At 40.9% G+C, this 14,752-nt stretch overlaps 1 protein-coding gene across 1 annotated transcript in view; it reads left to right on the top strand.

The window, feature by feature from the left end:
• The window catches only part of SLC17A8 (solute carrier family 17 member 8), a 29,204-nt gene extending 14,452 nt beyond the window's left edge, over positions 1 to 14,752 (top strand). The window contains exons 4-12 of the mRNA XM_013947361.2: positions 1,904 to 2,018; positions 2,380 to 2,467; positions 5,276 to 5,362; positions 6,301 to 6,440; positions 7,893 to 8,042; positions 10,677 to 10,809; positions 12,175 to 12,285; positions 13,700 to 13,827; positions 14,426 to 14,752. Coding sequence (XP_013802815.2) covers positions 1,904 to 2,018; positions 2,380 to 2,467; positions 5,276 to 5,362; positions 6,301 to 6,440; positions 7,893 to 8,042; positions 10,677 to 10,809; positions 12,175 to 12,285; positions 13,700 to 13,827; positions 14,426 to 14,752 — 1,279 coding nt within the window. The remainder of the gene's footprint in view (positions 1 to 1,903; positions 2,019 to 2,379; positions 2,468 to 5,275; positions 5,363 to 6,300; positions 6,441 to 7,892; positions 8,043 to 10,676; positions 10,810 to 12,174; positions 12,286 to 13,699; positions 13,828 to 14,425) is intronic.

Raw genomic sequence — 14,752 nt, 5'->3', positions numbered from 1 at the left:
TGTCTTTTCCAAATGACATATGCATAACAAGCTGATTTAGCACTTGTAAGATGTTGCTGAATTTTCAATAATTTCAAAAAGAGCTGTGAGTTATGGCTCGCTCACAATAGCATGCTGCTAAGCAATGTCAGTTTAGCTAGGAGTCATGGGCCATTACGAAAGGGACTGGTTTATTCTCAAAGTGTCACCCCGAGCCTTGGAGCAAGACAGGGCAGCTTGGGCTGACCTCCCATCCTGTAATGTGCTGTCGTCGCAAGGGGGACCAACTGCTGCAACCTTCTATTTCCAGAGTGAAAGATCCCCTACACAAAAGGAGTCTGCAGGGATCCAGACATGGTTTCTTTGAATTGCAGACAACACAACGAAGCCAGTAAACCGATGAAGATTAATAGAAATCACTTCAATTTAACTAGTGCTCAGCAGTTGTGGAGACCTCTCACTGCCTGTAGACATTTGCTCTGATATTTTTCAGTGCTGTGACAGAATCTTAGAAGGGATCCTCATGCATGTCACCTTCCACAGATGCTGAATTAATGAACTCTTGATATTCAGACAGTGCATGATACAGCAGTTGAATCCCATTTGTTGTCTAGAAAGGAAATCTGAGGCTTCAGTCAGCCAGATGTGAAGATATGTGAACTGCAATAAATAAAGCATAGTTTATTCTTATTAACAGTGGTAAGTTCACTGGTGTTCCAACAGATTGTTCCCAGTCTTTTTCCTGGTTTCCAGTGGTATTTTCTGTGGTGCAACGGCCCCAGTTTTCCAATGAGCTCCTCAGATATCTTTTTACATGCTGTGTAAGAGAACTGAACTGGGCACCCAAGGACGCTTTCATCCACACTGCAGCATCAGAGCTGCATTGGCAAGTCTATGTGCCATGCCCATGCTCATGCCATGTTGAAATGATTGTCTTGTAGCCTGAGTTGTCTGTCACATCTATTCTCACTGTTGTACATTTTTGATACAGCAGGGTAAGTGTGCACCACTCTTTGGTTAAGCTCAAGAAAGCCCAGGCCCCTGTGGGAAGAGCTCACATTCGGACTGAGGAGGGTGAGGCAGAGCTGGCTTGGAGCGCTGGCTGGTGCTACCATGGACATCTAAGTGGCCTGGACTTTCAAGGGTGTTGCTTGGATCTGTTACCATCACTCAGAGGTTTTTGCTACCTATTTTTCTAACAGACGATAAGGTTTGGGAAGCTGCAAAAGATTTCCCAAAGGCACCTGGCCCCAAGCGCATTTAGAACCTCAGCTGACTTGTGCCCGGCTTGTAGGAGATGTTCTTCCCAGACAGGGTAACAAAACATTTATATCATGCAAAATATTTTTCACAGCTGCTGTCTTGTAGAAATGTTCCTTCTATGTCACAGCTGTATAGGACATTTGCAGGTATTACTTCGAGAAGTGATGTTAGAAAGGAGTTGATCTTAAACTGTGCTGCTACACATTTTAGCAGCAGGAAGTAGAAATAAGAAGCACACTCTTAAGAGGAGCCCTTAATCTAGAGTCTACCTGATTTAAGTTAAAACTTATTCATCTAACAGGATTTAAGAACTTTTCAAGATAGGAATGCTTCTCTCAGTTCAGCACTCCTGTAAACAGCATGTTCACTCTTAGCCTCCAGTAATAACACCAATGTCTATTCTTCTGATACAAAGAAATATCCGATAGCTTTATTTAAGTATGTATGAAACTCCTGTTTCCTTAGAGAAGAAAACATACTGGCTTTACGGGGACTCATTCCCTCATTGCCAATAAGGAGACATCATAATTAACTTCACAAGTATTTGGGTTGGTAAGAGAACAGGTATTTGTGATTGTCTGTGCGGTTGTACCTGAGAACAGCATCCCTTCTGAAAAGTAGATAATAATTACATTCCCTTTTATGTTACTTTTTTCCAAAGGGTATTTGGAGCAGCTATTTTTCTAACCTCTACACTGAATATGTTCATCCCTTCTGCAGCAAGAGTACATTATGGTTGTGTGATGTTCGTAAGAATTCTTCAAGGTCTGGTGGAGGTAGGAATACTCACCATTCTGGTATCTCCATATATCATTTGTTTTTTGAGATTTGATTCTAAAATGTCATAACATACTTTGTCACGTTTCGTGATCAAACTACATTTTTCCCTGTTATTCATTTCCTCCACTGGTGTTTGATAATTTTATTGATTTATATTTTCAGTTCAGCAGTTTATACAAAGACATGTCCATGGGAAAGCTGCTTTCCTGTAAAACAGTGCTTTTTACAATGATGAATTTTTAATCATATTGATTTATAATTTTAAGTTAGACAGCTAGACGGGTTGACAGTATCAGCAACTGCTTGAAGTAGGAATGAAGTGAAAGCAAATCATATAATGTGTGAAATGTCCGCTAGGGTGTCACCTACCCAGCCTGCCATGGAATGTGGAGTAAGTGGGCTCCTCCACTGGAGAGAAGCAGGTTGGCAACCACATCTTTCTGCGGTAAGTTGATAGGCTTATACAGTTTATGTAAGCATATATAGTTTGTGGTTCTACTCCATCCATGCTTCCTATTAGGCATATTTTATTCATATTGTGATTTACAAGAGAAATACAAATCCTCTGCCTTTTGCAGCACCTGTCCACATACTCATTCAACTTGAACTTTGAGTTCAGGATCCTGAGAATCTTTTATATATGTATATATATATTTCATCCCTTTATCATTTAAAACCAACCCCCCAAATGACTCTCATAGTAAACTAAATCAGGTCTAGTGGTGTCAGATGAGAGAAACTGCATTTTTTTTCATTTGCTTTATTTTTAGGGATGCCATTTATTGTGTGTATTCAACTGACCCTTCTAATCAAGTGTGCACTTAAAAAAATATATTTTAAAGGACCTGAGTACTTCAGGCTCCTTGTGGAAAGTATTGAAGTGGAGGTGATGCAGTTTGTTGCCACTACCTGTTCTACTTCACTCTGATCTGAACTATGTTCAGACTCATAATTTGTTCTCTTCTTGGGTCCTTTTCCAAAGCTAACAGACATCTCTCTTAAATATGGCTTGTGGGAAATTTCAGAAGACTTTGGGGAGAGGAACCCAATGGAAATATGAAACAAATCAAATTCACTCAATCCCTTTGGAACTTACCTAGCCCTCTGGCAACAGCCTTAAATGTTGTTATGAAATGGAGAGCAGGAAAAATGCTAAGGTTTTACGCCTTGAGGATTCCTTCTTTTCCCTTACAGTCCCATTAATAAAAATGAAAAAAAAAAGTTTTTCTTTTAATCATTTTCCAGGTACCAACTTTTGAAAAGAGCTGCCCCCATGGGTCTCCCTGTGCTACCACTGTTTCTTGCCAGTAAAAACTATTGTGGCTCTCATACCTTTTTGGCCTTTTCCCAGTTCTAGTTTGAGCTGTCCCCTTCTTCCTACCCTCTCCTATCTAGTGTCTTCATCTTCCTTTGGTAACCTCGAATCTTCAATTAAGTGCTAATTCCGGAACTGTGAATGTTAGCCTCTCCTTATAGACTCCAGGTTGGGTTTGCGTAGAAGGCTAAATGGGAAGACAAGGCATAATCCAAATGTATTCCCTCGACTTTTGTATCCTGAAACGTCTGGATATACAGAGTACAGAGCAGGAATGGCTGTGTTGTAATTTCAAATATGCTGCTTGTTAGGAGTGGAGGAGAAGGCACTGTTCAACACTTCACTCTGTCATTTCTCATCCTCTAAGACACCCTCATTGTCTGTATTTGGTGTATCCCTTCCCAGTTTCAACAGGGAAATTGGAACTATGAGTGAATGTATAATAATATGGAAGAAGAATTAGAAATTGTAGGACTTTGAAGAGTGAGCACTTGGGAAAGGGGGAAGAGAAAACAATGAAAATAAATGTAGGTGGTGGGGTAATGCCAGCTGAGGAGGAATATCTGTGAGAGACAATATTCAACAGAAAAGGTAGAAGTCATAGGAAGAAGTAGTCTATCCATTAGTAGTAGAACTGAAAGGCTGGGAGAAATACAGTATTGAACACAGGAGGAAGAGGAAAAGGAAGAGCAAAACAAGAGAAAAAAAACAGTTTTTCGTATTATAGGAATTTTATTTTTATTATAAATGATTCCAGGATAGAAAGCGCTACCATCCCCAATACTGTCTCTGTGAACTCCTAGCAGTGGGTAGAGAAAGATCCATCCTGCAGCTCAGCACTCATTTTAGTTGCTACAGATCACACGTTTTTTACTTGAAAGGTGAAAAGGAACAACAGAAACATTAGGAAACCCCACGTTAATCAGGTTCCTCTTTGAGCATTTTCATGCCTGGGACTTTGTTATTCCTGCCGGAATGCTGAGTTATACAGAGAGGAGAGAGAAGGGTCACTGCAAACTGTTGCAGAGAAGTATTTGCTAATGAGTAGAGTGAGGTGTTCCTGTGTATTTGCCAGCAGTTTTGGGTTAAAAGTGTTTATTAACAAAGCATGTCATAATGTCAAAAGTACAGGCATCTCATTTCCCGGAATAATTCAAAGCAACAGGTGAACTCACTGGCTCTGTCTTGCACTGAAACTGAATGTCCAGATTGAGTGAATTCTCCCAGCGTCTTCATGGAAATTCCCTTCCAAGCACTTAAATGCTCATCTCTTTCTCCAGGTCACTCACAAACATATTTCACCACGTTCTCAATCCGAAAACCTTGGCACAATCCACTTTTTATCCTCTTTTTTTTCCCTCCATCAACATTTGACTATTCCAGCTGTTTGTTCATGCTACTGATATGAACAAAACTTGGTTAAACAGATACAGGGGTGGTGTGAAAGCACCCTCCGCTAGGAGCGCTGATGGGGTCATGGGGCTAGAGTCATGACAAGAGACTCTCAGGATACCTACAGCTGTTGGGAGCTCTGGGCATCGAGAGGATAGCTGAAACTCGGACCATTAGCTTTTCTGGAGCTCATCTCACTTGCATATGCCATGAGGTTAGGAAGGATCTCCCACTTCAGTGGATATGGCTTAACCCTGCTTAGTGGTTTGCATTCAGTCTTGGCTTTGTGAATCCCATTTCCCTATACGGCACAGCGGCCATGCAAAATGAGCCAGGTGATTTCCCCAGCAGTGAAGGCCAGTCCTCCCTACTTGAGCAAAATGCAGTTGCCATCCCGTTCCCCACGTTCACAAGAAATCACGGTGCCAGTTGGCCAGAAGCCTCCCTCTGATTCTAGCCCTGTGAGCACTGGCTGGGGCTGTCTGAGGTGAAAGCTGGGCTTTTCAAACATAGCTGACATGTTTTCTTAACCCTTTTGTCCCTCAGGGTCTTATGCAGGTGCGGTGGTCGCCATGCCATTGGCAGGTGTGCTGGTACAGTATATAGGATGGTCATCAGTCTTTTATATTTATGGTGAGTTGCCTAACATAAAGGATCTCCGAGACTAGATTGGTACTGCCATCAATTTTGTAAAACCTGTATAGTAAGGATGGAACAAAGTTGTTCTGTGGAATGAAGGGGTTGCAAATGGGTATTGCAATTTACTCTCTGCTTATTGCAGCTTCTGTAAACTTCTATTTTGTTACCTATTGTAAAATGCTTTAAAATTGTAACAACTAGGCTACAGCCCATGGTCACCCAGTGACAGGTTTGGATGCAGTTATGTTGTGAAGGTGGCTCAGGAGCACGGACGCTCACCTGACATGTGTCCCAGAGCGTGCACTCCAACATATGCTGACGATGGGGAGGCTAATGCCTCTGATGCCTTCTGTCCTGACAAATCCGCACTGCACTGCCCACCCTTGGTAAAAACAGCGTCACCTTCAGAGAACGGTCCCATCACACTGGTTTGGCCTTGTGGCCATGTTGCGGTGCCTCAACACTTCCCTGTTGGGTATGAGGCAGAGCTGGCTCCAAGGCTGTAGGCATGCACAAACCCAACCTCCCACATTAACGACCCAGTTAAGACGAGGAGCTGGTTTCTCTGGAAACACAGACCACACCATAAGGTTTGCCAACAAAATCTGCTTGTTAAGTCCTTTTACACAGACTGTGACCATGTTATGATCAGTCTGCTTTTATCTTTCCTCAGGCCCCATATAAAGCTTTGCTTTTGCCTTTTCCCTATCTGACACTTATCATGTAATAGGAGTAACAGAACACTCAGATACTATGCAAACAGGCACGCAATATATACGGACAGGTATAATTTTTTCTTACTTACCTGGGCACATTTTCCACTCAGGTTTGGCTTAATTGGCCAAATTAGAAACAAACTGTAAGGACGGCAGATACTGAAGTGTGGCTTTTTTGGCTTTCAAAATCAAACTTTTCTTTTCTCACCTCTCCAGGAATGTTTGGGATTGTTTGGTATGCGTTCTGGCTGCTTCATGCCTATGAGAGCCCTGCAGCACATCCAACGATAACCAGTGAAGAAAGGATATATATAGAAACAAGTATCGGAGAAGGAGCCAGCCTAGCTAGTGCAAATGTAAGTATAAAAGGCTTTTCAGTGACTAGTTACAATTTATGAGCACTTTGGACAAGATCAGCTTATAATTGGATGGACACTGTTTGCTGCATAAAAATATCAGCTATCCTGTCAATGGATAGAGGTTTTTCCTTTTTAAAGGTTGCAGAATCAGGCTCACACAGCTGGATGGAAAGAGTTCAGCAATAGGAAAAAATTTATTGCTCTTTCAGCACTCACCTTATAAGGTGACTTCCCTCACCTAGGGAAGGGAAGGGAGTGAAGAGAGAGGGGGAATGGCTCACTGATCTCCTATTTTTGAGTAGTTATCGGGATTACTCTAAAAAATATTTATGGAAATACCTCAATAAGAAACTGAGTCCAGATGTTAAATCATCCAGCTGCCTTTTGGGTTCCCATTAATGGCGATGGAAACTCTGAGGACTCTGCCTAGGACTTCTGGCCCGCTCCCACCCACAGCAACCCAGCTCAGTGTTTTCAGACTTCTTCCCTCCCTCCATTTTTTTAAAGAAGATCCTGGAAACTTAAAACCAAAACCTATTCTTCAGTAAAACTTCTTTCCATTCATTTAGGTAACTTGTTTTTGCTAGTGGTGAAAACAAAACTGTTTCTTGATCAACTCTTCCTTCTTGGCTTTTATTCTTGAATATTCTGGAACAAAATAATTCCAGACTATACATTCCTGTATAGCAATTTTACTGCAGTGGACACTAGTACCGCTATCATATGTTTGCACATGACCGTGTGCATAGTTGCCTGCAGTACACAACTACCAATTTAAATAAGGGGCGAACATCTATGTACATTGCCATGGTTACACATTTTACTCAGCTTCTGGTTTGAGTTCTATTATAAGTGAACAGGGCTCTGAAGTGCTTTTGTTCCTGCTGTATGGATTACTGAAGTATAAATAGAAACTGGAAATGCCAAAAGCAAGATATGTAAATTAAATCTTCTACCACAGACTTATTTTGCTGAATGAGATGAGTTAGGTTGAAGCAGGTAGCTGCCTGTTGCTGAGATACTGCATGTTCCTCAGTCTGGAGAATTCTTGTTTTTCCACAGTCTTTTCAATGGAATGTCTCAAACTGAATCATGCCAAAAAGTGGGGAACATAACAAGGTTTTCTCTAGTTTTCTTTGATTCTCTTAATGATGCTGTTATCCCAGTAGCAGAGTTCCAGAAGATCTTGTATGGTTTTATTGAGCAGAGCAACAATAGTACAGTAGGCATCTTAAACATCCAATCTATTCAAAGAAAATTGCTCTACCTATCTTTCCCCACTAATCCAGGAGACCCCTTTTCATTCACTTACACTGTAAATGATTTGCAGTGTAAATTGGATGCAACATACTTAAGTCAGTTGTAGTTTTGAAACTAAAGGTGAATTGGGCTATCTCTTTATTCTGCCTTCTGCTTACTCAAAAATGCCTTCAATTTTCTCTTTTCTAGAAATTTAGCACTCCCTGGAAGAGATTTTTCACTTCAATGCCAGTTTATGCAATCATTGTGGCAAACTTTTGCAGAAGCTGGACCTTCTATTTGCTCCTTATAAGTCAGCCTGCTTACTTTGAAGAAGTCTTTGGATTTGCAATAAGTAAGGTAAATGTCAGAGCTGAAGCAGTGGCCTTCACACCTCACCCAAGGAGATGCGGAGTGCTTGAGGATCCTCTGATCTGGTTGAAGTCATTACTGTTGATTATTCTAAGTAGTTGGGTTGATATACTTTTAGAGATCTGATAGACATGCCTACCTGCTAGCATCAAATTCTTAGCAAACAAAAAGATATGAAAAGCTTGCCTTGGAAAAGAGAGTTGATAAAAAAAGAACCACATCACAAAACCCACAAGTTAGGTAAATAAGAATGTACATTTGGTTTAGTGCTGGCAGTTTAGCAATATTTGCCAGGTATTTTTCATCCCAATTATCCTTTTCTTTTTTTCTTATTGCTTGACCAGCATTGACAATCGGGGTCAAATTCTGTATAAATTGATATTAGCTGCTACTTCATTAAAGCCAGTCACACTCCCTCTTCAGAGCATGAAAAAAGACCAGAAAGTAATTTTTCCAGAAAGTTTTCCAAATATTCCTTGAAAAAACTATTTGCTATATCATAACTTATTTTTGAGTAAGTGTAATTCTTCAAATTAATAACCAACAACATCATTACGATCTGGGAGCACTGCTATGCTCAGATTCTGCAATGCTGTCATGAGCAGTGACACTCTGAATGGCCAAGTGCAGCACTGCTATGAAGAGAAGGAGAATTAAGGACAAAATAGGTTTGTTTATTCTAAATTTGCCTTTCATACTTGCTAGAGTTGCACCTCTATGTACGTCACTAATTAAAACATAAAACTGATTCATGGTTAATATAAGCAGGTTTCACATCCTAGAAAATAAACTCAAACTTCTCACTAAATTACTTTTCCAAAGACAAGTCTCTAGCAGATGACATGCTGGTCACTAAAAGTCTGCAAAATACAGTCTTTTGGAGTATCTGGGATAAGGACCAGTGCTGACAGAAAAAGTAAATACCCCTTGTCAGAAAATGAAAGAAGATGAGCATCAATTTGTAGGCCCTAATCCCACAAGAATAAAAGACATGCATAACTTCAAACATATGATTAATTAACCATTGTAAAATTTTATCATAGCTACAGATTTTTATGCTCCATGTTCATTACTGCATATATAATGTGCAGATGTTGCCTTCATTTATACAGTGGCAGGAAACAGGGATAGATTTGCTTTGCAGAACAGAGCTCTTTAAGAACATGACTACTAAAAATTTATAAAAGTAGTTGAAAACCAAGATAGAGCACTCTAATATCAGAACACATTATGACACAGGACTTTGTGATGTCTGCATTAGAAAACAGTGTTAACAGTATTCTGTGCATCTCTCTGGTGTAAGCACTGAAGAGCAGGGTTATTGCTTGACATTTTGAAGGTGTGATCCTCACGTGTGCTCTGGCTTCTCCTGGGCCATGTGGAGATATTCTCATCACACAGCATGGTGATGCATGATCTTCCTGTACTCCTTTGACGAGAGATGAAAAACTCCTTCAGAGCACAAGTTTCAGACTTTTTAGACTGTTTTCTCTTCTTCCTTTTTATTATAGGTTGGGTCCCTTCCCTTGTGTAGGTACAAATTCTCAGAGCTTTTCCTACCGGGAGGAAGAAAATAGAAGGAGGAGGGGAAAACCCTGACAGCCCTTCTCTACTTCAGAGAAGGAAGGAAGGAAGGAAAAACAAAAAAAAGTAACAAGTGAAGGAAGATGCTTGGGTACTTCCCACTTCACTGAGGTCCCAGACACTGGGAAGCTGCAGGATGCTTTGCATGGACCCATCTCCCTGACAGGGGTTACCTGACTGCCCCTCTGGGCAGGGCATTGTGTGACCCAAGTAGTGAACAAACTCCATTTCTGGCCCTCCCCATCTTCCAGGCACAGTGACTGGCCAGTGGATGGCACTGCGAGGAACATCCTGTAGGCTGCACTTCCCAGGGAAAAGTGCATTACTGGGGCTACAGGCTTGCTAGTCCTGCTTGGCTGTGACTTTTCTTGCAGCTGGGGAAATGCACCATGGCTTCTCACGTCTGTCCTGCTGCCCCCAGGACTTGCTCCTAACTCTTGGAGCTGGAGAAAGGAAGATGCAGAGAGCAGCTCAAAGTGCCTAAATTAGACTTCTGCCCTGGGTATGCCCATCCTGCACCACTGACCACAGCGCTGACCCAGAGATGCTAGCTGTCTGGTTTTGATAGCAGTGTAGGTACTTAAAGGCTGATGGTTGCAGAGGTGCACACTGGTCCCACAAGCTTGATTTTTGACTAAGGAAAGGCTATGGCCACAGGAGCTGTGTCCTACTGAGACCTGTCTCACAAGCCCCAGCAGAGAAATTAAAGCAAGGGCAAGGTGGGTGGCTTCTGGATGTGCAACCTGCCATTGCGGGGAAGGCACTGAAAGGAGGGCTGCCTCTGCCTGGATGGGAGCCTGTTAGAGTCTCTCAAGCTCCTAGAAGTCCCCAAAGATGGGACAGAGCTAGCTTAAGGTCACTTAGACCTTGGCTGGGGGTCCTGTTAGAGGAAGAGTCTGCAACCCTCCCACACTAGGATCTGTGCTAAAAATGTGTCTGATGGGAAAAAAGAAGAGGTGAACAGAAAATACCATTCCTCTCCTCTTTCCCGGAAATCCTGAGGACATGAGTAGTAAGCACTTATTTGTCTAATTGCAGGTTGGCCTTTTGTCTGCAGTTCCTCATATGGTCATGACAATCATTGTGCCCATTGGAGGGCAGCTAGCTGACTTCTTACGGAGCAGGAAGATTTTGACCACTACCACTGTAAGGAAGGTCATGAATTGTGGAGGTACTGCTGGATTCTGAAAATATGGTATTTCAATTGTGGACTGCAGTTGATGCAGACATCATAGTTTGCTCCATGCTTAGTTGTAACAAGAAACAAATTTGCCTAGATTGTATTTGCAGCTGATTAATCTGGAACATTTAATGGGGAATAGAAGAATTGATGTTAGGTGTCCTCATGTTGTAAATCCTTACCCACATGAACAATCCCTACAGCATGCTTTTAGAAAGGGAGGAGGCAAGAAGGGGGAGGTTGGACTTAGACGATCTCCAGAAGTCCTTTCCAACCTCAACTATTCTGTGATTCTGTGAAGAAGCTTGGGTAATAATTAGAAGAGCAATAAAGACTGGCGGATGAGTACTGCAATAAAATAGGCCTCATTCTGCAAATTCATATAAGATGTACTGTGGTGCTGGAAAGATTCTTCCCAATGGATACCACCTTGCACTAACTGGCCATGTTCCTGTTTGCTACTTTCAGCAGAACCCACTGGCAAGTTTAGGCAGGTGGGATAGAGGAAAAATAATGGCGTGAAAATGATTTTTAGTCAGCTCAAAATAATTTGTATCCAGTTCAGCCACTGAACCGAAAAATCGATGATATCTATATGTAACTGGAAGATACTAAACTAAAACAAAAATTTCAAGCATGATAGCCTGTGGAGTCACTCTCCTCTGCCAGTTCCCAACTTACATTAATTAAGGACGGCACAGCCTGCCTGAAATGAAGAGATGCCTGCAGTTAGAGATGTCACACAGCGTTGCTATTCATCTTCACAAAGGATTCTCATATTAATTGTATTTTCAGGGGGTATTTTCAGTGCCATTCAAAAAGATTAAACAGAAGGATTGTTATATTACTCATTAGAAAATGTTAATTTGTAATAATGGCAGAAGCTAACTGCTGTGAGCAACCTGTGACACTCAGGGATGTCCTATTGTGTTGATGGTACACGTCTGAAAAATACTCATTTGTTCCATTTACCAAGAACATCTCACGTCACTACAGCCATAAAAAAATTGAAGGGAAGAAGTTATTTTCTCCTTTCCCTGTCATGTTTGTGCATTTTGTGAATTGTATAGCACTTTGCACAGACTCAGTTTCTTGTTTCCCTGTACTGGTCGCTGAGTTAACTTCCTCAGTTGCTTGTTCATTTACACAGCAATGAGGAGAAAAAAGCACATTTTCAAACAACAAACATTCAAATATTTCTGTGAATCCACAAGAATGACAAATGTGTTCAAGAACAGCAATGACACCTGAAAGATCTTTGAGTCACTTTAAGTCGCTGTTTGGCTAGACTGTACTGGTGTTTCCTTGACTAGTAGCAATTAGAATATAATTTATTCCCATGTGTTTCATTTGAAGGCTTTGGGATGGAAGCAACCTTGCTTTTGGTGGTTGGTTACTCCCATACAAGAGGTGTGGCTATTTCTTTTCTGGTGTTAGCAGTGGGATTCAGTGGCTTTGCAATTTCAGGTAAGAATTAATCTTATTATTGATTTTATTATTGGTTTTATTATTAATAACAACAGCATTATTATTCTGTTAGCTCTTAGCATGGCTGCTTATGGGGTGTTCCCTGTTTCTTTGAATATACTGGAAATGATTTACTTCAGTTTCTATGAGGTGTATCACAGGTAGGACATGAAGCTTTGGAAGAACCTACTCTTTATTATTTCAGGTTCTCATAAGCTTTGTGCTGTTTGGATTCTAATAAACACTTACAGTGGCAGCTTCCTCTTTTTCTTCCACAAACAGTATCCCTGAAAGGAGGGAGAGAGAATTACTCTAGGAGAACGTGAATACTTGCTCAAAGCATAACAGTTGCCAGCCTGCTGCCAGCCCTAGCTGCCAGTTTCTGCTTCCTAGGCCAGTTCCATCTCTGTTGCGTCCCATAACCACCCCTTCTCCAGAGCAGCTATTTCTACCCTCTTCATGGGGCTCACCAGTCTCAGACTGACTTTTGCAGCTCCATGAATACCTTTGCTATTAAAAAGAAAACTCTTATTATGAAGATGGAAGGCCATCATTTGGCGGGTCTCCAAAGAGATGGATCTACTGACCACACCAGGGAAAGAGAATTTTGCTCACTGTAAATGAGATTTTGTTTCACCTCAGTAATTGAAAGGGGCAAAACAACTGACTTTTCAGGCTTATGTCGATGGGAAGTAGTTCTGCTAGTCAGCTGTGAGGTGCTTGCAGGCCTTTTTCTATCAATCTGTTTTTATTGCAGGATTTTCCCAGTACTCAAACTTTTTACTGTATTTATTCCCATAGAATTGGAATTAATCGTGCTTTCTTATGATCATCCATAGCTCACATGACTGATTTTCATTATGTAAAGCATGATAATTGTCTGAGCTGATTTTTACTGTTTTTATTTTAATTTTTAATAAAATATTTACCCAATAGATATGCTACAGTAAGGGTAATTCATTTTCCTACTGGTTTGTATTCTGGTTATTTAGCATGTTGTTTAACTGCTATTTAAAGTACTGAAAAATGTATTTTTCAAACTGCTACCTAAATGAAAATAAGGCATTTGACAAACATGAGGCATTCATTCTTTAAATAAAAATGTTTGCTAAGTGCTTCATTTCAGTGTGAGGAGAGGGGGTGTACAGATGCTTTAAATTACCAAGAAGCCAAAACAAATGATATTTTCTATACAACATGGTCCCAGTAGGGGGGAAAGAAAGGGTTTTGAAAAAGAATAAAGAGTTGCAACATATCTTCCATTGTTATTCCCAAGAAAATGGCACACTTCTTTCTGGTAGCTAAGGTATGAGGTTAACTACCTGTTTCAACCTCCTTCAATCAGAATGGATATAGAAAGCCATGCTGGCCTGGCAGCACAGAACGATACAGCTGACTGTTGTCTTTGTTATAGGATTCAATGTGAATCACTTGGATATAGCCCCGCGTTATGCCAGTATTCTGATGGGAATCTCCAACGGTGTGGGGACGCTGTCGGGAATGGTGTGCCCGCTCATCGTTGGTGCAATGACTAAACATAAGGTAACATTTCTCTGTGTTTTCTAGGAAAAGGATTAGGTTATGAGACAAAAGTTAAGCCATTTTAAAGCTTCCTGGGAACTTTATTTCACCATTGATCTCTGCAGCTGTTTTCTGTTTTTGTTGTTTGCTTTAAACATCCACAGCACTGGAGCCAGATTCTCAGCCATTATAAACTACTTATCTGTGTGGGGAAATCTTATTTTATACCATCTGAGTCTGAATCTCTGAATGCTTAAAGGACTTGAGAAACTTCTCTACAATGCAGCACTCGCAGGGTTCCTAAGCAATCATTGATCTCTGATAGGATTAACTCAGTAGTTAGTGAGAGACCTGCATTTCCAACTCCATGAATATTTCATGTACCAGAGAGAAACTTCACTGTGAGGAAAAAAAATTCCTCTCGTTCTATTTTGTTAGCCATTGTTATGTTAAGAAGGAAAAAAAATTGACAATGACTTTCATAAAATGTTGTATCTGCAGCATCAGGAATCAAACAGTGATCACAGTCATTGTTCAGTATGTGCTAATCCATGGTCTAATTCAGATATTAATATTTCTTTTTACTGCAAACCTAATGAGACCTGTACCATTCTTTCAGACCCGTGAAGAATGGCAAAACGTCTTTCTGATCGCAGCCCTCGTGCATTACAGTGGAGTGATATTCTATGCTATCTTTGCTTCTGGGGAGAAGCAGGAATGGGCTGACCCCGAAAACCTCAGTGAAGAGAAATGTGGAATAATTGATCAGGATGAACTCGCTGAAGAAACAGAGATGAACAATGAAACTTTTGTAAGTCCAAAGAAAACGTATGGTGCTACCAGTCAAAACAGTGAAGTACAGCAAAGGGAATGGAGAAAGAAAAAGCAAATAACTCAAGACGTGGAAGAACAGACTTCTTATCACTATGAAAATGGAAATTTTTAA

The sequence above is a fragment of the Apteryx mantelli genome, chromosome 1 (genome assembly GCF_036417845.1).
Source record: "Apteryx mantelli isolate bAptMan1 chromosome 1, bAptMan1.hap1, whole genome shotgun sequence".
In the NCBI taxonomy this organism is placed as follows: domain Eukaryota; kingdom Metazoa; phylum Chordata; class Aves; order Apterygiformes; family Apterygidae; genus Apteryx; species Apteryx mantelli.
Note: the sequence above shows the minus strand (reverse complement) of the source record. Positions and strands in the feature narration are given on the sequence as shown.